The following is a 25,072-nucleotide window of genomic DNA, read 5'->3' as shown; positions in this document are numbered from 1 at the left end:
TAATCCTACAATTGACAGTACGATTCCGTTATCTATATGTCTTTGTTTCTCTGACAATAGATCTGATTGAGACCCAGCTCGCTGACGGAAGGGTGTTGTTTCCTACACAAAATATGTATGTCTGTGTTATTTTGGTATTATTTATATACTATTTTAGCAATTATTCATATTTTAAATTATCTTTAATTTTTATATTTTCATTTTAGTTTAAGTTTGTCTTTTTGTCATGTGTTTTTCTATGTAGATTTAATTTATGTTTACTTCAGTTTTAGTACTTCAACCTTAGTTATTTTATTCCAGTATCTAATTTTTATATTTTATTGTACTTTATTTTAGTGCTGGTAAATCGATTATTCGCATCTAACCTAAAACTTTGTGTATAGACACACACACATTAAATATTTACAAACTTTTATGTTAGATGCAATTAATCACGATTAATCAGTTTGATTGAACTACTTTTTTTCAATTAACAATTTTATTTATTTATTTATTCATTTAACAACAACACTGGTACATGTTCACAGTTAAGGAAAATCAATAAAAGTTTTAATACACCTTCACCCCTACCAGATATTACACCATGAATACATTTTGAAAAAATTGACAACTTGCCCTAACTTGACAAGACTTACATTATCTTTTAGTTCAAATGAGACTAAATAATGTAATTTTGCCCTTATTTTCCCGTTTGATTGAATGTATGCCAACTGTGGATCATGATGTCCTCTCTTTCTCATAGGCTTATCAAGTGTGAATGGAGTAAATAGCCTTTTCCTATAGTCTCTCTGGAGTTGTAGCTCTTCTCGAAGCTTGTGAGACAGTGAGCATGGAGCCGTTGGAGCAGCTGGAGTCTGTTCGATCTGAGGTCTCGGATGGGTCGATGGATGTAGGAATCAGCGGGACCAGCACTCGACGGAAGAGGAGAAAGCGGGAACACCGGCCGGAGTCCATCATCGTCTACCGCTCGGATCCAGAGAGAGCCGCTGGTGAAGAGCATGGAGCAGATGGTGAAACTGGCGAGAGGAACTCTGAAGAAGGGGCTACATTTCTCAACAACCCCAGCACTGAAGGTGAAGCACTACATTTTGTACCTTATCCTAACCACAAAAAAACAAAAAACAATTGCAGTTTAGTTTCAATAAATTGTTGCATTCTAATGCAAAAAGCAAAAAATATCTCCAAACTAATTTTCAAGAGCATGGGAAAACACGTTTTCTCATAAACATTCTTACAAAATAAACCAAAAGTTACTCATTAGTTAGTGCACTGTTCCATCTGTTGAAAATGCTAAAAGTGAAGGTACGTATTTTTCATCGGACAGTGACAAAATGCTATTTCTTCATAAGAAAATGAATTTTTGAGTTCTGAAAGTTACTAAACAAGTACTCTTTTATCTTAAAAGATTTCGGAAAATTTGATTCCTCATTTAAGTAGGAATTTATTTCTTAGGGATGGGCAACGATTAATCGCGATTAATCGCATCCAAGATAAAAGTTTGTGTTTACTTTACATAATATATGTGTGTGTAGTGTTTATAATTAATTTGTATATATAAACACCCACACATGTATGTGTATATTTAAGAAAAATGTGTTATTAATATATCAAATATTTATATTTATATATAATATTAATTATGTGTAAATATATATAAAGTATATACATGCAAATATTTCTTAAATATATGCATGCATGTGTGTGTATTTATATATACAAATTAATTATACACACTACACACACATGTATTATGTAAAACACAAACTTTTATTTTGGATGCGATTAAACGCGATTAATCATTGCCCATCCCTACTTTATAAAATACAGATTATTATCATAAAGCAGCTTCACAGTGGAAAATAACAGTGTTAATGAAGCTATAGTTTTGCGAAACAAGCTGATTTCAGCACTACAGAAGACAATAATGTCATTATTCAACTCAATTCAGTTTCAATTAATTTTGTTCTCATCTGATAGTGCAGTTAAATCGAAAATTACTGAATATTAAAGGTACACTATGTAAGAATTTTGTAAAATATCCAAAAATCACTTGCACAGTGTGATATATTTCCAGCAGTTGTGAACTTACAATATCCCAAAATAACAAATCTCAGATAACGGTTGATTAGGTAACAATGTGTAATTAGACCAAAGGTTCATTTTGCGCCGGAGTTCTCCTTTAATAGGAAATGCATTCTGCCTCATTGTAAATGAATTGTCTTGATCTCATCAGGCTGGGCTGTGCCTCCAGATAGTCGCTACGTGACGCTCACAGGGACCATCACGCGTGGAAAGAAGAAAGGTCAGATGGTGGACATTCACGTGACGCTCACAGAACGAGAGTTGCGTGAGATGGCGAGGTCAAAGGAGCGCCTGGATGCCGAATGCGACGCCCGAGAGGGATCGAGTCGCTCGTGTGGGTTCGGCGTTTCTCAGGGTCCTCACGTCGTCTTGTGGAGCCTCTCCTGTGCTCCCGTGGTCTTCGTCCTGTCCTTCATCACCTCGTTCTACTACGGGACTCTCACGTGGTACAATATTTTCCTGGTGTACAACGAGGAACGGACGTTCTGCCACAAAATCACGGTGTGCCCCTTCCTCATCATCTTCTACCCGGTGCTCATCGTGGCGCTTTCGCTGTCGCTGGCTCTTTACTCGGCCGTGGCGCAGGTGTCCTGGGCTTTCAGCGAGTGGTGGACGTCCGTCAGGGATTTAGAGAAGGGTTTCTGCGGGTGGGCTTGTGGGAAGCTCGGTTTGGAGGACTGTTCACCCTACAGCATAGTCGAGCTGCTGGACTCGGACACAATCTCTGGGAGCCTGCAGGGAAAGTCGCTGGAAACATCCTCGGTGTGAATAGATTTTCTCAGATGGTTATCGGTCCTGTTTATTGACACTTGGAGAGTGTTATGGCCTGTTTACATGTGGTATTACGATGCGTTTTGGTCGATCGGATCACTAGTATACAGGTGTAAATGGGGTCTAAAACGTTTTGAGCTAGTCCACTTTTGACCGCTGCAAAATGTTGTTGAAAACGCATTTTTATAGGATTGCAAATGTATTCAAACAGCCAAAAAATACTCAAAAAGACTCACACTAGCCAGACAGGATTTGGGATTTGAGACCCAGGTTTGGGTGTACCTTCCCGTCTCTCTCTTGAATCCAACACTGCAATTCATCGACTGGCCACTAGAGACAGGCTGCAAAAGTGAGTCAATCCCATAGACCCCCATGTTAAAATACCCAACTTTACAGCTGAAAGAACTATATTTACAGTCTGGTACAAAAAGTGGTTTTGGTCTATATACCTAATTTTGCCCTTCGTGACAACTGTGAGTTGGGTGAATTGTTTTATAACTCATCCGTTAAAATTATATTAAGCCTTAAAGGTAGTTGAAAATGCATTCGACTTGCATTGCAAATGTGTTTAAACTGCCACAAATGACTCTCCTTATATTCTCCGCCTACTTCTACTTTGGTTTGAAGATGAAAAACATACCAAGCACAATGTTCTCTCACCGTTCCTAAATTCTACACTCACAGCACTCTGTGTGATCCTGTTTATTGCCACTTGGTGAGTATTAATTTAGGATCCTGGGCCAAACTTTTGTTTTGTTTTTCTTATAGCTTTCAGGTGAGACTCGAAAAATCAGAATATGGTGCAAAAGTTAATTTATCTATGGTGAAAAGAACCTTTAAGGGTCACATGTTGTGACATCACGTCCTGTTTTTGGTTCATGGTCCATATTATAGTTGAAACCGCACCAGAGTTTGTTTTAATCGTGTTTGATTTGTTTTAATGTTTTTTATGAAACCGTGTTTTCTTATTTTCATATTGTATGTCAGACTTTCAAACTTTCTTAAAGATGTGTATTTAAAATATTTATTCTTTCCTATTTTATTGTATTTATTTGGTAATACTCTACAATAAGCTCCTATAAGCTGAATTAACTAATGAACAATACAGTGCTTATTAATCTTTATTAACGTTTGTTAATAACAATACATCTACTTATTACATTGTTGACTCGGGTCCATTAAATATTAACAATACAACTATTGATTTTAAAAATCTAGTAAATATTGAAAGCTTTAGAAGTATTTTTCATTGTTAGTTCATGTTAACGAATGTAGTTAACAAATGGAACCTTATTGTAAAGTGTTACCATTTATTTTTACCATTTGCATGTTTTATTTTAATTTAAAATATATATTTTTCTCTGTACGTCAGAAGGGTAAAGGAAAGAACAGAGGAGTAAATGCTTTGCATAACTTCCTGCAAAATTAAGCCATACAGTATATATGTGCAATTAATCTGTGATTATTTTAGATTATTTTAGATTAGAGATTTAATTTGCTCACTAACGACAAATCCCGAAGAGAATTTATGTGCAGAATGGTGTGTGTGTGTGTTTATGATATATATGGGGCAGATAATTATTCCAAAAAATATGTTCATAACCAGTTCTTTGGCATCAAAAGAACATTTTAAATAATTTCAAATCAAATTCATTGAGAAATGTGTTACTTTTAACATGTGTTTGGTTAGTTAGGAATGTTTTGTCAAAATTTTGTTTTTTTTCCCCTAGTTTCTGACTTTGCACTTTCATTGTGCAGTAATGCTCATAAGAGATAATAAAATTCCTATTCCTGTATTTTCATGTCAGGTTTGTGTGTCTATTGTGATCTACAAAACAAAACGTGTTAAACTCTTTGCAGAATTGATAACTTCGGAATTTTAATTTTTTTTATTTTTTTTTTTTTTTTATTTAACAGTCAGACATACATACAAACAAACCAACATAGTGCAGTAGTGAGCAATCTTGTATATCCATAATTCCAGCAGTGGCAAGAGTGATTTAAGTGTTTGATCTAAGTGTGTAAGTGAGCGTGTATGAGCGTGGGTATGTGTATGCGTGTGTACACAAAGTAACCATTTATTATTTATTACCATTGTCATTACCATCACTCCCCACTACCACCATACTGCCCATATTGTTTTCGTAGATTTTTATTTCCATCCTTCCTCCTATGTAACAATTGCCATTGTCAATCCTGTACAAAATATGATAATATAATAATATAATATAATATAAGACAACCTTCCCCCACATCTCATCAGTCCCTATCTTTTCCTATTTTTCTGTTTTTTTTTTTTATTTTGTTTTTTTTGTGTGTGTGTGTGTGTGTTATGTGCAATGTCTAAAGTGCATTAAAAGAGGGAGTACAGTGCGAGAATGTCTCAAATTGGGCCAGAGATGCTGTCCCGTTGAAACTACTTCTCGCCTGTCTTGCCTGCCTTGGTGTTTGCGATGTTTATCCAAATATACTTATTCTTTTTTTTTCTTTTTTTTTTTTTTTTCTTTTCTATGTTGTGGTGCATTAAAAACCCATGAAGAGATAAGGGGGAAGTTATTGCATTAGTGATGACAATGACGCTTAATTCTAGTTCTACATTCTAATTCTACAGCATTGACAATGGCAATATTGATGATAATAATAATAGTAGTAATAATAATAATAATAATAATAAATGACAATGATGATGGCAGTGGTGATCACAACGGTGAGAGCGAAAAACAGCAACAACAGCAATTACAACAATGAAACAACAAAAAATAGAATAAAAGTGAAAATAGTAATCATAACAGTGACAGTAAAGATAGCAATAACAATGATGACAAAAACAAGTTCGAACAACTAAAATGCACAAATATTCGTGGGTTGGTTAAAGTCTGAGTTAAGAACAGAGAAGGGATTCATAGCTGTAAGAGGTGTTTTAAGTATTTTTTATAAACTTGACCTCGAAAAGCAACAATAACACAGATGTAGAAGCACCAACTCTGCTTGTAAGTTTAAACTTGACATAAACTTGTCCCTCAAATCATATTGGTTGATTGAATGTTGATCCATAAACATGATGGATTTGGTGAAATTACATTCATCCAAAACAATCACATCCAATTTCAAAAGGCATTGCATGTCTACCCAGCCATGTGATTTGCCCTGCAGAAACTGTAATGTTCATGTTATGACTGGATATATAAATGTAGTTTGACCCACATAGAACATACTTCATTTAGTGTAAGAAGAAGACTCCTGCTTCAAACAGATTTATTCAGTATTCAAGCATAACGTTGTTGATTACTCCAATATTTTGCATAATACGCGAGCGCAGCGCTTCTCTTACAGGTTGAGGTAAATAATCGTTTACTCGAAGTTTAAAACTGTGTTTTAAACTAAATTAAAGCATTATCAAGTGTCCTGGAATATAGGGACACAAACGTTTTGGGGATTTATTATCTTTTTTTTTTTTTTTTTTTTTTAATGTCTGAGGCGGAACCTTATATCGTCCGTTCATTTGCGCACCCGGAACAATAACAGACGGACACCAGCAGAGATGGCGCGAGCGGCGAAGGTAATTCAGTCATTATTTGTTTTCATAATCAAAAGCTTGTTTTATTATTAATTAACAGTATGACATAACTTTTATGGGACACATAGTTCATAAACAGACTCACCAACTGGTTTGTATTTATGTCCGTATTCGGTCACAATTTTCTGATTTACATGTTGTTTCAAACCCCATTCTCTCTCTCTCTCTCTCTCTCTCTCTCTCTCTCTCTCTCTCTCTCTCTCTCTCTCTCTCTCTCTCTCTCTCTCTCTCTCTCTCTCTCTCTCTCTCTCTCTCTCTCTCTCTCTCTCTCTCTCTCTCTCTCTCTCTCTCTCTGAAAAAGTGAAGAAGAATTCTATGAAAGCTTAATAACTTTTTTACAACAAAAATGACCCATCACAGAACTTACTTAAGCTGGACTGTGATGCTATTTTCTTCTAGAAACAAACTTTGTAACATATTTTCTCTCTGTAAAGCTGCTATGAAACTATCTGTATTGTAAAAAGCGCAATATAAATGAAGGTGACTTGACTTGAAAGCTTGTTTCCACCACGTAAAAAAAATATGAAAAAACAAGATAACTGGGACTTTTTACCTCACAATTCTGAGAGAAATTCATAATTAAGAGTCAGAATTGTAAGTTGAAAAGTTGCGATTGCCTTTTTTTCATTGCAAGACAATTCTGACTTATTTTCCCGCAATTCCGAGATATAAATATGTATATCTCACTATTCTGAAAAGTTGGAATTACGATAAATAAATTCTCAATTGTGAGATACAAACTTGCAATTGGGAGAAAAAAAAAATCTGAATTGTGAGATAAAATCTTGCAGTTTTAACTATTTATACATTATATTTTTATTCCGTTGCATAAACAAGCTTCCATAGAATTATGAGGTGGATTATTATTTTTCTGCACGTATTCGCAGCTGTCTTTTGCTTTTATTCTGTAGTCAGCGTTGGTGCTGTGCATGGATGTGGGTTTCTCCATGAGCAACTCCGAGCCGGGTCATGAACCGCCCTTTGAACAAGCCAAAAAAGTCATCCAGAAGTTCGTCCAGCGCCAGGTTTGTACTCAATGTTTTCAATTTATTTAAATATTATGTGATCCTGGACCACAAAACCAGTCACAAGGGTATTTTTTTTTTAAATTGAGATTTACACATCAGCTGAAAATTGAATAAATAAGTTTTCCGTTGATGTATGTTTGTTAGGATAGGACAATACTTGGTCAAGATACAACTAATTGAAAATCTGGAAACTGAGGATGCAAAAAAATGTTTGCGATTTTACTGCATCCACTCACAAAAATATATTTTTTATATATTTACAGTAGGAAATTTAGAAAATATATTAATGGAACCTGATCTTTACTTTAAATATCCTAATGATTTTTGACATACTATAATTTTGACCACAAATATACATGTGCGACTTGTGACTGGTTTTGTGTTCCAGGTTCACATAAATGCTATTACACAGAAGTCAATCAAGCTGTTGTTATATATTTCAGGTGTTTGCTGAGAATAAAGACGAGGTGGCTCTGGTGCTGTTTGGGACTGATGGCACTAAGAACCGTCTGGCCAAAGACGGGGAGTACGAGAACATCACGGTCCACCGGCACCTCATGATGCCTGACTTTGAGCTGCTCCAAGAGATCGAGAGTGAACTTCAGCCTGGTGGTCAGCAAGCAGACTGTATCCTTCATGTTACCGTTACCATATAATCTTTGAACTTGATAAGATAACACAACACCAGACTTTATAGCTCTCATGAGACTGTGTGTATTGTAAAATACATGAAACAAAATAACACAACATGGAAAACAAATAATTTTGTAATTGAGGGTTTCCAAAGTGTTGTTCATGAGGGAACTGCTGTGAGGTAATAACAAACGAATAATTATTTAAATAATTTCCCTCATCAGGATCAGGAATCATAAACAATTTATTTAAATGATAAAATAAATATGGTATTTTCAGTATATATATATATATATATATATATATAATAACCTAAACTATATGTTTAGTTTGTTTATACAAATATTAAATGAATTAATTTAATTAAATTTAAGTATTTTTGAATAAACAATAGATAATATAAAGTAATCTAATTGAGGGTTTCCTAACTGGTTCATGAGGGAACTGCTAATAAATATATGTAAATACGTTTTATATGTGCATAAATAAATACAAATTATTTTATTTATTTATTTTTTAACAAAAATCACATAATATTAAATAAATTCAAAGGTATCAGGGGGTTGTGATTGATAAAATACTAATAAATTAATTAATTAAAGCATAAAAATATTACATTGAAATAAAAAAATTGTTTATTTTATAAGAAATATTTTATTTGATTACCTTCATGTCAAGAGACCATTAACCACATCAGAAAATCGTAAACAATTTCTTTGTTTTAAAACATTTTTTATTATTTAGTATACAAATGTATAAATAAAAATAAATAAATATACAAATGTAAAATGTATACAATATATTTTATAATTATATTAATACGTTCAAATGAATAAAAATAGTTATTATATTAAAACATTTTTATTTTAATTGTTTTCAATAAAAATAAAATAATATAAAATAATTATTTTATTTTATAATTATTTATTTATTTTATAAGAAATATTTTATTTGTTTACCTGCATGTCTTGTGACCATTAACCCACATCAGAGAATCATGAAGATTTTAAATTTCACATTTCATGGGGACTTGTAAAAATGTTACATCAAAGGTGTTCTAACTTCATGATATTTTACATGTATACAAAAAATATTAAAATGTCGTCCTTGACTTATTTGTCAGGGCTTGATGCTCTTGTGGTTTGCATGGACCTTCTGCAGAACGAAACCATGTGAGATTTTTGTCACACATTTTCTTTTTTTCTTTTTAAATGCAATTGAGGGGTTTTTACTGCAGCATTCACACTGTTTTTTTTGTTGTTGTTTTTTTGTTGTGTTTTTTAGGGGGAAGAAAAACGATCGTCTGAACATCGTCCTGCTGACAGATCTGAACGTACAGACCTCGGAGGACCAGCTGGACGTCATCATCCAAAACTTGAAGAAAGCTGGCATCACCATGCAGTTCTTGTAAGAAACATGCACTGATAACTGTTGATTATAATAAAAGGCATGCACAATACAGTTATTTTTCAGAAATAATGTGTATATACAGGTGAAACTCGAAAAATTTGAATATCGTGCAAAAGTAATTCAACTTAAAAGTTGAAACTAATATATTATATTGACTCGTTACATGCAAAGTGAGATATTTCAAGCCTTTATTTGTTATAATTTTGATGATTATGGCGTACAGATATGAAAACCTTTAAGCTATAATCCATAATCATCAAACTTATAACAAGTAAAGGCTTGAAATATCTCACTGTGCATGTAATGAGTCTATATAATATATTAGTTTCACCTTTTAAGTTGAAATACTTAAATACAGTCGATTCGATTTTTCGATTTCAAATCTAAATTTTGATTTCGATTCTCGATTCGACTCAATGAATATAGATTTACCGGTAATACAAATTCAAAAAAAAGAACAGTGAACAAACGTTTGCAAGTGGTTAATTAATAAAAAAAAATTAAGAACTCTTTTTATTTTACATACATTAAAACAGAACCCAACTCTATATTTCAAATGCAGATGATGAATAGACAGGATTTTGATGCAAGATGAAAAATTGATGCTGAAAATTGTCAGAACAGATGCCTTGATCAAACATGATCAGATTATTTTATGTTTAAGATAAAACACACATTAATCTCACAGCATTAGTAACAAGCCTATGAACAGTGCAGGAAAACTAATATTGGCTTTTGGTTGATAGATTAATAAATATGGAAAAGAAAATTACTGACAATCGATTTTGAATCGACCACTTTTGAAAAAACGATGAATTGAATAGTCAAGTCAAGTCACATTTATTTATATAGCGCTTTTTACAATACAGATTGTATCAAAGCAGCTTCACAGTGATAAATATGGATGTTGTCCAGCCCTAATATGCAGTCTGTTTGGTGCGTTCAGTTTGCCGTTCCCTGTGGATGATGAGGACAGAGCGAATGGTGACGGGGATGGACCAGGGCCATCAGCGGCTCCACCCCGTCCTGGAAAAGGCTTGAACAAACAGCAGAAACAAGGACTGGAGATGGTCAAAAACATCATGACCAGCCTAGAGGAGGAGGACGGCCTGGAGGAGGTCTACACCTTTAGGTATAAATTCATGTCTGCACATGGAAAATATAGATTGTGCACAACTTCTTTATATTAGGAAATATATTATATTTAGTATAAACATTTTTTTTTCATATTTTGATAAATTTATTAAATATTTTAATTTTATAATTTTTTTAATAAAAAGGAAATAATATACAATCAATTATATATTACATAAATATAGCCTATTTTTATTATAAAGAAATTGGTTTAAAGTTTTTTTTTACTTTTTTTATATTAATGTATAATTGAAATAATAATATATATTGTATAATTAAAAAATAATATAAAATAAAAATGTTATGTATTTAAATAAATTAATAAAATATTTAAATGTAATTATATTTTAATTCAAATGAATAATATACATAAATATATATTTTTATTATATATAAAAAATGTATGTATAAATAAATGCTTTACATGTGTTTTTGCAAAGTTTTTGTAATATGTAATAAATATTAAAATGTATAATAGAACATATTTTATAATTATAAAAAATAATATAATATAAAAATATTTTTATTTAAATTAATTAATAAAATATTTTATTATATATTTTATTTTTTAATTATAACAAAAAATTAAATAATATACAATAAATAATATATTAATTATTCATAAATGTGTATATATTTTATTATGAATAAAGAAAATATTTTAGAAAATATGCAAATTGGTTTAAAAGTTTTTTAATAATTATAATTTTACCTCCTAATTGAACAGGTTAGTCTACTCAGAAATGAAAATAAAGTAATTATTTACTCATCCTCATTTCATTCCAACACTGTATTAGCAACATCAATTTTGTTTGATTTTCTTGCGTGAGCCATTCAACCGTCAGGAGTCAGAATAACTAAAAGCCTGAAATTTCTTCTGATTAGCCCGAAGTTCATGGACATGTCAATTTGATTTACAGGGTTTCTAGATACATCATCACCGATATACAGATTTGTTTTAGTAAAACTAGCCGCCTTCAAATCAACGTCAATCAGTCCATTTAGGATCTCATTTGAAGTCTCTCGTGCTCGGTTGCATTTATACAATAAAAATACAGTAATCTTGTGAAATATTACAATTTAAAATAACTGTTATGTTTTAAGATATTATTTATTCCTGTGATGGCAAGGCTGAATTTTTAATATAATGTCTTATTTGAGTTGCATTTGTGCTCTGATAGTAATGATTAGTTCCTGATATACAGTTCAGGAATCCAGTAATCCGGACCAGTTTTCATTAGTCAGAAAGTGATTGTGTTGGTGTTGTCTGCAGTGATGCTCTGGAGAAGCTGTCCATCTTTAAGCGCATCGACAGGAGGCCGATGGCTTGGCCCTGTCAGATGACCATCGGCAGCTCGCTGTCCATCCGCATCGTTGGATACAAAGCGGTGAGTTCCTGTTCAAAGCGTTCCTCACAACACAATCTGATCTAATCCCGTCCAAAGGGACCGGATAGTTCTTTCAACTCCATTAAGGAAAAGTTACTTGGTGTTGCTTTAAGTGAATGACAAAATGAAAAAACGGTGGAGTGTTCCTTTAATATTGTGTTGGGTGATCGTAAGGTGACGGAGGAGAAGGTGAAGAAGTCCTGGGCCATCGTGGACGCTCAGAGTCACCAGCGGGACGACGTCAAGAGGGAATCAGTTTACTGCCTGAACGATGACGATGAAACCGAAGTACAGAGGGATGACACTATCCAAGGTGCAGAACAAAGATTCAAAATGTTGCATTCACTCACTGTGATTTTTGCAGTTCACATGCAGTCTTTTTTTTTTTTTTCAGTCTTTGCAGTTCATTTTTGCAGTCTTTGATTCCAATATCAGATTTGGGACACAGTCAGTTTTGTGAACGGAGGATGTTTACTGGTTGAAAAAAACCAAATAATTACTATTTCAACTTTATGTTATGAAATATACTATATTTAGTATTAAAAAAGTATATATATTTTTTATATTTTAATACATTTATTAAATATGAAAAAAAAAATCTATAAAAAGGAAACAATAAATATATATTACCTAAATATATATTTATTTGTATTATAAAGAAAATATAAAAATGTATAATAGAAATACTGTAATACACTATATTGATTAAAATAAAAAAAAAATGTTTTTGTATTTGAATAAATTAATAAAATACAGCAAATCAGCATACTTTTTTTTTTTTGAAAGGTCATGTGACAAAAAAATCACTATATTGATTAAAATAATTAAAAAAAAGTTTTGTATTTGAATAAATTAATAAAATGCAGCAAATCAGCATACTAGAATGATTTCTGAAAGATCATGTGACAAAAAATCAACTTTGCATCAAAGGAATAAATTACATTTTAAAATTTATTCACATGGAAAACTGTTCATTTAAACTGTAATAATATTTCACTATTTTTACTATATTTTTCAGTAAATAAATTCAGCCGTGGTGAGAATAAAACACTTCTTTCAAAAACATAACAAAGTAAACCTCAATAATCTTTCAGAATGTAATAATTTTAAAACTAAAAACGTTAATACTGTAATCTGAAACTGCTTTGACACAAAATAAATGTGAAATATTTTTAAACAAGCACTTTATGTTTATGCTCTCTGTTTCCTATAGGTTTCCGTTATGGAAGTGATATTGTGCCGTTTTCAAAGGTGGACGAGGACCAGATGAAATATAAGCATGATGGGAAGTGTTTTGCTGTGCTTGGCTTCACTAAACAGGAGGCGGTAAGATGCTGTCCAGCAGGTGGCGCTCTTCTCAAACCAGTTAAAACTCCTGAAATAATAGGGAGTTTTACAAATTGCACTTTCTATAGTGACTATAATTAGTTCTAGTTGTGCTCCGCTCTAAAATAGTGCAATATTTATAAAATAGCTTTGCTACGACTTTTTTGTTTCCAGTCCAAATATCTATAAATTCTTAAATCAAGATGCGTTTACTATATTAGTAAAATGGCATAAGATATTATCCTGTTTTCCGGGGGAATTCATTCAAATTTAGTGAGTTGATGCTTAAAAAAAGCTACATTATCTGTAAGAAAAATAATCACAATTCAAACAGAAACAAGATTATTTTTCTGACCCCATTGGCAGATAATTTAGCTTGTTTTAAGCAAAAACTCACTTAATTTTGATTAATTCCCCCAGAAAACAAGACTTAATATCTTATGTCATTTTACAACTTTAGTAAATGCATCTTGATTTAAGAAATGACTGGAAACAAGACAAAATACCAAGTAAAAAAAGCATTTTTTGCAGTGAGGACATGAAAGTAACTGATTACAAATCGATTATTTATGGTGGTCCATTATGTCCGCACATTCTCAAAAATTAAATCATTTTAAAATGTTGATATTTGTCAATAATTGTAAAATTTTCAAATCAAATCATTTTAAAATGTTGTTATTTGTGTAAATGTAAACTGTTCGTTCCCCTTATAATGTTCAATGACAGTTGTTTGTTTGATGCAGATTAGTCGTCATCAGTTTATGGGAAGCCAAGTTGTCAAAGTTTTCGCTCCCAGAGATGATGAGGTGAGTTTTACAAAGCTTTTGTGTTCACTGTGATATTATTTGCTTAATTTGAACAATTAGTTTGATAATTGTCAGTAGCTGTGATGTTTGAATGCATGCGGCGATGGTGACCAAAAATTTGAGGACACAAACATTTCAACCTAGAAATAAACAAAGTTTTGGGGTTTTAAAAAAGAAAAATAATGTAAAATTAAGAAAGAATGTCAGATTTGGCAGTATTTATAGGATTTAATATGCCGTTTAATAGTTTATTCGGGAACTGCGTTTATTTGAAAGAAATAAACTGCGTTTATTAGAAATCTTTTGCAACATTATAAATCACTTTTGATCAATTTAATGCATCCTTGCTGAATAAAATATATATATAATATATATATATATATAAAATAATTTATATAAAGGAATGGTATACCTTTATGTATGCATTATACAGATATTCATAATCTATGTGTAATGCAATAATTAATTGTAACCAAAGTTAAAATGCCTTATAATATTGACATATTCCTTGTTACATCTGAAAGTGTTTGTTGTGTTTTAATGCATTTTACTTTCTAAAGGTGTATTATAACTGTGGTTACAATTATTTATGAGATATCACAATGCATTATAAGGTAATGCATTAAAAATACTTTTATAATGCATTATATAGAAGTGTTACCGAAAAAACTCAAATTGAACTGACCCCAAACTTATGAGATAGCTGAGCATAGCAGCATTTTAACTAGCCGTCTGAGACTTTTGCATATATTCTTTTGTGAGTGTGTTTTATTGTGTGTGTGCAGCATGCGGCAGTGGCTCTGTCCGCTCTGATTCATGCCCTTGACGGTCTAAAGATGGCAGCGATCGTGCGTTATGCTTACGATCGCCGCAGCAATCCTCAAGTGGGCGCCGCCTTTCCCTGCATCAAGAAGAAATATGAAGTAAGTGGATCATATCGAGCAGAAAACGCTTTAAATGTTTAATCTTCAGTGTGTTGGACACCAGAGTCACTCCTCGTGTCTCCCGTCATCAGTGTCTGCTGTACGTCCAGCTGCCCTTTATGGAGGATCTCCGACATTTCTCTTTCCCAATGTTGGAAAACAACAAGAAGTTCATGCCCTCAGGTGGGACCTCACATTACAAGAGCCAAACAAACACAAGAGTTAGATTCTGAGGAACATATGTGAACCTGAACCACAAAACCAGTCACGGGTTTGGGTCAAAATTATCAATTTTTCTTTTATGCCAAAAATCATTAGGATATTAAAGGTGCTATATGTTGTTTCTAGCGCCCTCTATCAGTGATGTTTCAGATTGCAACCAATTTTTACAAGTGCACGCATGCTCGAATACAAGAGTGAACACGGCCACACTGAGACTTTACACACACCGGAGAGAGCATCACACAACATGCTGGAAACTCATTTACAAGTCAAGTCACCTTTATTTATATAGCGCTTTTTATAATACAGATTGTATCAAAAGCAGCTTCACAGTGATAACATGAAAATAATACAACACAGAATATTAAATGCCCCCAACTAAGCAAGCCAAAAATGACAAGGAACCAAAACTCAACCAATCAGAATCAAGGACTGGAACTATCCGTTTTATAATCTAGACTAAAGGAGATGCATATTGACCTTCTTGTCTTTGTGTGGTTAGAGTCTCAGCTGTCAGCCGTGGACTCGCTGATCGACTCCATGATGCTGGTGGAAGAGGACGAGGATGGAGAGAGCGTGGACATCTTTAAAGTCAACCACATACCAAACCCACAGTTCCAGAGACTGTTCCAGGTATGATGGGAATGGGATGGGGAGCCTGACAATATCTGATACTCTCATAGTAGTCAATAGATTCTGAACGTGTAGCCTTCAAACCGTATTCACTTTATAGCCCTTAATCCTGTAATTATGGACAAATGTGGGCACAGAGGACTCAGGTGTGATCCTAATTTTTATTTATTATAAATGTTATATCACAGTCTTGGATAAAGTTTTGTCTATCCATTTATGGTGTTTTTTTTTTTTTTTTTTGGGGGGGGGGGGGGGTATTTTTTAATTTATTTACTTCAAAAAGTACCAAATTTTCTAAGTAAATTATGCTTATTTTTATGTTTTATTTTTTTTAACTACGTTAAAATATCATTCCAATAATATAAGTTCTTAGAGCTAAAACCTAAAGATGAAGTGACTTTGCTGTCTTATTTTGGCTTGCTGTAAATTACAGTTTTTCCCATTCATTTATATGGGTGCACATTTTTGAACCAAATACAAGATTAAGGAGTTTTCACCCACTTAACATTGTAGAACTGAGTCAAAAAAAGTTGTTTTGTGTTCAGGAGGCAAACTTAGGAAAAGTAGCCAAGTCTTGTACCGCTCAGATCAAGGGAAGTATTTTTTTAAAAATAAATCAACTATTTTACCCACATTTGTCCAGAATACGGTTTTAGGGTTAATATAAGAAGTAAAGTACGAAGCAAACATCCAGCTAAAAACTCGAGGCATGTGTTTCAAACTAAATGAACTCGAGGAAAAATAATATTTAAGCGTTTACATTTTATATGCATCAACTTGACAATACAGTCAAAAACAAGCATAGTTATATCGATACATTTTAAACATCTATTTTTTGTAGCAATTTAACAATAAGCATCAGTTTGTTAACATTAGTTAACTCACAATCAAACAATCGCAACTTTCATGCCAACTTATATATATATATATATATATATACAGTAAGTTTGTGGGCTGCTATTCTCACCAAAATTCTTCTTAATTGATCAAAAATACAGTAAAAACATTTTGTGAAATATTAATGTCTTTTTGAGTATATGTTAAAGCATTATTTGAAGAGTTCAGATGCAAAAGCCTCTAAATGCCATTTGAAATTTTCTTCTTTAATGATGATTTTTATCAAACTTGTATATTTAAGTTCAGTAATTTCACTTAAATGGCAATGATAATTACCTATTAATTGTTATTTAAGTGAAATTACTGAACATAAATATACAAGTTTGATAAAAATCATCATTAAATAAGGAAATTTCAAATGGCATTTAGAGGCTTTTGCATCTGAACTCTTCATTTATTCCTGTGATCAAAGCTAAATTTTCAGCAGTCTTCAGTGTCACACGATCCTTCAGAAATCACTCTAATATGATGATTTGATGATCAAGAAAGATTTTCCGATTATTATCAATGTTAAAAAAAGTAATGCTTTTTTTTCTTTGATGAATGGAAAGTTCACAAAAACAGCATTTAGTTGATCAATTCAATGCATCCTTGCTGAATAAAAGCATTCGTTTCTTTCAATATGCAAACACACACACTGTTCCCCCTCACATCTCCTCTCTTTGTCCTTCAGTAATACAGTGATTCAGGTGTGTGACATTGGCTGTGAAATCCATGTCGTCTCAGGTCGTGTCTCTGCAGTGGGTCTCATTGATCTTTTCTTGGCTCGTGTCCTCAGTGCTTGCATCACCGCGGTGTGAATCCTGATGGTCCCCTGCCGCCCATCGAGCCCTGGCTGAAAGCGGCCCTCGAGCGACCCCAGGCCGTGTCCACGCGCTGCCAGGCTCCTCTGCAGGACGTTAAGACCAAGTTCCCCATGAAAGTGGTGCTGAAAAAGAAAGAGCAGAAGACAAGCGCAGACGTGTTTGGCATCAGGTGAGAATGGATCAAATCAACACTGGAGCTGTGGTTCAAATCAATGAGATCGACTTCCAGCAGGGGCGGTTTAATGGGATCTATGTATTGTGATAGACCGTATTTGCACTGCTATCAATGGACGTTATTTAAAGGGATAGTCACCCCAAAATTAATTATTCATCCTCAACCCTTTTAGACTTTCGTTCATCTTCAGACCACAAATTAAGATATTTTTGATTAAATCTGAGAGCTGGATCACTCCTCCATAGGCTTCTAAGGGATTGAAACTTGCCGGCCCAGAAAGTTATTAAAATAGTCCAAGTGACTACAGTGGCTCAACCTTAAGTTTATCAAGCGACGAGAATGCTTTTTGTGTGCAAAAAAACAAACAAAAATAACGACTTAACTATTAATTTCCTTCTCTGTGGGCCTCGAGTGAGTTCACGTAGTGTAACAGCGCAGCGCTTCTGGTGTACGTCTGGTGTACGTTTTAAAAAGTATTAAAAAGTGATAAATCAAAATTGTCGAATTTAAGGCCATTAAAAGTGTTAAATGTAGTCTGAGAGGTATTATTTAAAAAAAATTAGGTATTATTTTATTTCAGACTATCAGATGTCCTATTTTGTGTTTGCGTTAGTCCGTATAAATATGGGCTTTAGCTTATCTGGGCACAATCAAAGATCTTTCATCTCTGTCTATGTTTGATGCTGACGTCATATTCAGTGGCTGGACGATATATAGAGGCTATATAACCCTGATATAAGTGATCACCCGGATTTAGACCTACCTATATTGTATTTATATAAAGCGTTCACAGGCAAATTTGCTTTAGCCTATGTAGATCTATATATTGCTTTTATTTCCCTTTTATTGAAATCAGGCAAACATAAATGTCAGGCGACACGATTGCTGGCTGGATGTCAATATCCATGGATCACTGGATCTTTAGTAAGTTGTTAGGAGTCCAACTATATTGAGTCCAACATTTAGTTTAAATTGATCAAATTGTTAGTTTTAGTCGCATTTTCGTTTAATAGTTTCCCCTATTAAATCCAGTCACGCAGCAGATCTTTTGCCACTCAGTTAGGTTGAGGGGGGTTGTACCGGCTGGAAAGTGATGTCAATGCATTCCCTCTATTGTTTGGTGTGTAAAAAAACATCAATGTCAACTGGATGGGAGCTAATGCACTTCGGTCGCAAATGCAATCCACTAAACATAAAAATGGAATGCGTGCTCTAAATCTATTCATTTTTGTATGTTATAAATGTCAAAATCTGTGTAATAGAAAGGTCGCTGGTTAACACTTGCAATTCAGTGTCGTGATGGTTTTAAAAAAAATTCTGAAGGTAGTAAAAAAGGTATTAAAAAGTAGTAAATTAAACTTAAGGATTACTGTATATACCCTGTAATAGTTGAATAAAGTCATTATTTTTGTTTTATGTGCACAAAGTATTCTAGCCGCTTCATAAACTTAAGATAGAGCCACTGTAGTCACTCGGACTATTTTAACGATGTCTTTAATAAGTTTCAAGTTTCAATCCCTTAGAGGCGAGCAATTACTGACAGTTTCATTTTGGGGTGTACTATCCCTTTAAGTGGAATAGCAATGAATATGCAATTATGCAAACCGATAGGGGAGGGGTTTATTTTACTGGCCAATTGAAATTATGTATTCTGGAGGAGTGTAATAAAACTCACAAAAAGTTTGTCTACATACTTTTATGGTTAATCTTTCTGGCATTTCTACTGTTTATAATATGACAGACAGGGCAGAAAATGTTTGTATTAGTTGGTGATGTTGATCTGTGTGTTGATTGTGTCTTCATCAGCACTGATGAGCCAGATGTGAAGAGAGTCAAAGTGGATGAAGAGACAGAGTTTAACCTGGCTGAGATTGCGCAGGGCAACGTCACATCGGTGAGACAAAAAATAATGAACTCTGATTAAAAGTTTAAGTTTGTGTTTTACACCACAGTTCAAAAGTAAGGGCTCTTTTTGAAAGAAACAAATAATTTTATTCAGCAGTGATGCATTCAGTTTATCCTAAGGAACAGTAAAGGCATTAATAATGTTACAAAATCTATTTCAAATAAATGAAGAGTTCAGATGCAAAAGCCTCTAAATGCCATTTGAAATTTTCTTCTTTAATGATGATTTTTATCAAGCTTGTATATTTAAGTTCAGTAATTTCACTTAAATAACAATTAATAGGTAATTATCATTGCCATTTAAGTGAAATTACTGAACTTAAATATACAAGTTTGATAAAAATCATCATTAAAGAAGAAAATTTCAAATGGCATTTAGAGGCTTTTGCATCTGAACTCTTCAAATGCTGTTCTTTTTGGACTTTCTAATCATCAAAGAATCCTGAGTAACATGAATTACGGTTTCTGCAAAAATATGAAACTCTTTTCAACATTGATAATAATCAGAAATGTGTCTTGAGCTGCAAATCAGCATATTAGACTGAAGTAATGATCACAGAAATAAATTACATTTTACTATTTATTCACATAGAAAACAGTCATTTTAAATTGTAATAATATTTCATAATATTACTGTTTTTACTGTATTTTTGATCAAATAAATGCAGCCTTGGTGAGCAGAAGAGTCCTCTTTCCAAAAACCTTTTAAAAAAAATATCGACCCCAAACATTTTAACTGTAGAGTAGTAATATTTTACATTGATTTATATTTTTAAATTATTGCTGTCAAATGGAGTAATCAAGTCTAACATAAAAGCATATATATATATATATATTAGGGGTGGGCAACGATTAATCGCATCCAAAATAAAAGTTTGTGTTTAAGTAATATATGTGTCTGTAGTGTGTATACATATTTTGTATATATAAATACACACACATGGAAGTATATATTTAAGGAAAATGTGTTGTTAATATATATTTATATTTATATATAATATTAATTCTGTATAATAAAGTATATACATGCAAATATTTCTTAAATATATACATGCATGGGTGTGTATTTATATATACAAAAAAGTTATACACACCACACACACATATATTATGTACACACTAACTTTTATTTTGGATGCGATTAATCGTTGCCCAGCCCAAATATACACACACACACATATACATATATATATATATATATATATATATAATATACTTACAAACTTTTATGTTAGATGCGATTAATCGATTTAACTGCACTGATTTAAATATTTTTTTATATATTTATTTTTTAATGCTTTACCTATAATTTATGAAACATTCAAAAGGCTATCACTGTCTTAAAGTCAATGTGAAAGGCCTTTCGCAACCCATTTTGTTCGAAACATGATGCATTTAAGAGTAAGAATTTGATTTCTCCATTGCCTGTCAACAGAAAAGCTGTCTTAGAGACTAAGAGAGTTATTTACAGTAACAAGCACAAATAAGAGCAGGAACATGTATTCATATACTATAATACTGAATTATTGCTCTCTCTTTCAGGTTGGCAGCATCAATCCTTCGAGAGATTTCTGCACGCTGATTAGACAGAAGACCGTCTCTTTCGATCAGGGTGAGTTTTGATTGTTCAGTTTGATTTTTCACTCCTACGATGTTAGTAACCTTAAAAAAAGTGTCATCTATTATGCACACTATAATGTAAACGCAGTTCAGGCATGTCTGCAAGGTCGTCCCTGAGGCGCTGAATAGTCGCCCGGTGTGATGTAAGCTTTAGTTGATTTTACGGACGCTGTCATTGAGCGGTGTTGTTTCTGAATGTTAGCCGCAGGTTTTCTTGTTAGTGCATTCGCTTTGATAATCATTGTTTTGTAACCTTGACAGCGTGCCAACAGCTGACCCACAGGATTGAGCAGTTGCTGGGCAACAGGAGCTCTGAGTACTACACCAGGAGCATCGCATGTATCCAGGCGTTCAGGGATCAGTCTGTGTCGGTGAGCTCTCAATTAAACCTCCGCATCCAATCAGGGATCACTTAAGGATCAGTCTGGGTTTTTTTTTTTTTGTTTTTTCGGGCAATATAAAAACACATGGTTGGGATTCATGTCTCAACTGGAGTCTGAGGCTCCGTTCCAAAACCTAGTGTGCTGCCTACCTAGACTGCATTTTAAGGCATCATAAGTGCATTTCTGATTGTCAGGGTTTGTACAAGGTGCTTGAATTTGATTCTTTGAAATTTAAGTCCTGTAAAAATGTTGAAATCAAAGTTGCTTGAAATATTGAAAAAAAAAAAATACAGGTGAAACTCGAAAAATTAAAATATGGTGCAAAAGTTCAGTAATTCAACTTAAAAGGTGAAACTAATTATTTAGACTCGTTACATGCAAACTCAGATATTTAAAGTTATAATTTTGATGATTATGAAAACTTTTCACAATATTCAAATTTTATTTTGGGGTTTTCACAAATCATAATCATTAAAATTATAACAAATAAAGGCTTGAAATATCTCACTTTGCATGTAATGAGTCTATATAATATATTCGATTCACCTTTTAAGTCGAATTACTGAGCTTTTGCACCATATTCTAATTTCTAAGTGAAAATAGTGTGTAATTATATCAATAAAACTATCTTTTCACACAAAATCAACGCTGCAACGTTATATAGATATATCTGATATAGATATAGAGGCATTTCACGTGGCTATGAGTGTGATATTGCTCATGAATATCCCAGTATATGATACAGCTTTCATTCTTCAGGTCAATCATATATTCATGAGAAAAAATCGGTTTGAATAAGAGAGCGATATCTTTGTCATACCACAGTCATTGCATGTGCTGCACTTTATTTATTTATTTTTTAATAATTTTTTCAATCTTCATTAAAGTATTAATTTGCACCGTTTTGTTTTATTTATCCATTTTCCTTTTTTAGACTTTGAAAGATAATAAAGATATTGGTTGATAAGTTAGACCTCCTTCAAAACCAAAAAAGTAGTGCTTGAAAAGAGTCTTTGATTTTAACTTTACAGTATATTTACGAACCCTGGATTGTGGGCGAAGTCTAAGGATGCCTCATATTTGCAAAGCCATAATGATTTGAAGAAAGAAAACCAAGAGTGTGAACAAATCAAGAGAATTTGAGTCAAGACTTGCTAGTATTGATCAATGAAACAGCTAGTAAAAAGTAGACTGTTTTACCCAACTTTTGCGTTTGATATGTGCTGTATATGGGGCACCATTTACATTTCTTGATATCAGTTTTCAGTGTTTATGACATCAAGTATGAGTACATGAGCTCAGAGCATCATTTCATGTGCTTACACACGTCCAGTGTTGGGTAAGTTACTCTAAAAAAGTAGTTAATTACTAGTTACTAATTACCTCTTCAACAGTGTAATTAGATAACTGTAGTAATTACTCTCTTTAAAAAGTATTTAATTACTTTTAATTACTAATTACTTTCAAAATCCCATATCAATCTCAACCAGCTGAATAATACAAGGATAGGCATGAATCTGTTTTAATTCTTTCAAATAAATACAATAAAATTGCATGAATTATCCTTAAACAGACCATGGTGAAGAAGGTTACATTATAAAAACATACTTTTTAGCATCAGACAGTACATTTTGATGTTAAACCCACTATTGTTTTATGTCTGATCTCATGACATTTCACACTTTTTTCATGCATATTTTAAAATAATTGAATCGAGTGCGGTCGTACTATTTAGACGCCTCATAAAATGCATACGAATCGCTGTGAGATCGGATTGATCCATTACCTCAATTACATCAGAAGTAACTGTAATTAAATTACAGATAAATGAAGAGTAATCCCTTACTTTACATTTTCAATGGAAAAGTAATTAAATTAGAGTAACTAATTACTTAGTAATTAGTTAATTAGTAATTTAAGTAATCAGACAGTATTTAATTAGTTTATTTAATTTTTAAGTTTCTTCAATTTAATTAGTAATTTAATTACTTAGTAATTAGTTACACCCAACACTGCACACGTCCCACTGCGCCTGACCAGAATCTCCCAATGACATTTACTCCATCAGAGCGGAAACGCAGAGCTGTTCAACACTTACATGCAATCCCTGAAGAGGAGTGTTCCTGACAGGAATCTTCAGGAATTCTGGGATCTGCTTAGACAAGGTAAAGAACAGGCCTTCTGCTCATGTTGAGCTGAAGTCCTCATGCCTTCAACTTGTGCTTGTGTTTGCAGATGCTCTGACGCTCATAAGCAAAGATGAAGTGGACGGAAGCACCTTCTCCAAACAAGACGCAAACCAGGTTAATAGGATAAGAATTTAACAAAATGATGCGTTGGTGAACAAAGTCAATTGCGCTGGGTGCAAGATAGTGCCCAAAGTGTTATTGTGGTGGTTTAACTCTGTATTTGCTGGTTTAGTTCCTGGCGTTCGAGCAGAAGGAGGAAGAGCCGGCGGCTCCGGCTCAGGACGACACTGGAGATGTAGATGATCTGGTGAGTGCTGCATGGGTTTTGCTTCAAATTAATCAATTTATTATATTTCTGAGTGTGATTATGGTCTGGAAGTTAGAAAAATAAAACTTCACTGGTCTGTTATGTTTTATAGAGAGATTTCAAGGCATTGACTTTTTAATGACATGCTAAGTTGTTGACTAATGTTTTTTAACGCAGCTGGACATGATGTAAAACGGATGTCTCCAACACCGCCGTCCATCAAACTTCTGCAACTCTCCATGTCTTGTGACACACAAATCCCTAAAAAAGGTTCAAGTGTTTTAATCAATCGTGTTCTTTTGTACATCATAATCGCTCCAAACTGCAAAGCTGTAGCATTTCTGTTGCTAGAGTTTGATTACTTGAAAGTCTCACATACTTCACAGTCTTTGCTTGTTGGATTTTCTAAAGGAAAAAAATAAATGTCCTTGTGCTTTATACAAGCAGTGATGCTTCAAATAAAAGATTAAACAAAATAAAACTGATTCCCTTCAATGCTGAACACAAAAACAGATATAAATACATCTTTCTGTATCTCCACAATCCCTATTTGAGCAGCTGATCATGATTTCAATTATAAATGCCTACATTTGTGCCACAAAACCATTCACAAGGGCCAATAAATAAGCTTTCCAATGATGTATGGTTTGTTCGGAAAGGACAATATTTGGTCGAGATACGACTATTTGAGAATCAAAAATCAAAACATTGAAAAGTTGTCCATTTATGTTCGCGATTGTGCTGCATCCACTCACAAAAATAAATATTTTATATATTTATGGTAGGAAGTTTACAAAATATATATTTATTGAACTTTTACTTAATGTCCTAATGATTTTTGGCCGATAATTTTGACC

General features: G+C 33.1%; 2 protein-coding genes across 2 annotated transcripts; both read left to right on the top strand.

Annotated features, from left to right (window-relative positions):
* Positions 1 to 829: 829 nt before the first annotated feature.
* Positions 830 to 4,655, top strand: tmem169b (transmembrane protein 169b). Its single transcript, XM_039683152.2, has 2 exons — positions 830 to 1,073; positions 2,234 to 4,655. Exons 1-2 carry the CDS (start codon positions 830 to 832, stop codon positions 2,848 to 2,850), a joined length of 861 nt encoding a protein of 286 aa, XP_039539086.2. The 3' UTR covers positions 2,851 to 4,655.
* A 1,681-nt stretch (positions 4,656 to 6,336) lies between these two features.
* LOC120486985 (X-ray repair complementing 5) lies at positions 6,337 to 24,700 on the top strand. The gene is made up of 21 exons (XM_039683150.2): positions 6,337 to 6,412; positions 7,342 to 7,455; positions 7,902 to 8,085; positions 9,215 to 9,263; positions 9,376 to 9,498; positions 10,448 to 10,633; positions 11,909 to 12,023; positions 12,198 to 12,336; positions 13,237 to 13,349; positions 14,093 to 14,155; positions 14,941 to 15,078; positions 15,171 to 15,261; positions 15,803 to 15,933; positions 17,609 to 17,805; positions 19,618 to 19,705; positions 21,259 to 21,328; positions 21,598 to 21,707; positions 23,788 to 23,884; positions 23,955 to 24,022; positions 24,141 to 24,215; positions 24,393 to 24,700. Exons 1-21 carry the CDS (start codon positions 6,395 to 6,397, stop codon positions 24,405 to 24,407), a joined length of 2,184 nt encoding a protein of 727 aa, XP_039539084.2. The 5' UTR covers positions 6,337 to 6,394; the 3' UTR covers positions 24,408 to 24,700.
* Positions 24,701 to 25,072: the final 372 nt, after the last annotated feature.

Source organism: Pimephales promelas, chromosome 7 (assembly GCF_988280905.1).
Source record: "Pimephales promelas chromosome 7, fPimPro1.hap1.1, whole genome shotgun sequence".
Taxonomy (NCBI): domain Eukaryota; kingdom Metazoa; phylum Chordata; class Actinopteri; order Cypriniformes; family Leuciscidae; genus Pimephales; species Pimephales promelas.
The sequence above is the reverse complement of the archived record's forward strand: the minus strand, read 5'-3'. Positions and strand labels throughout refer to the sequence as shown.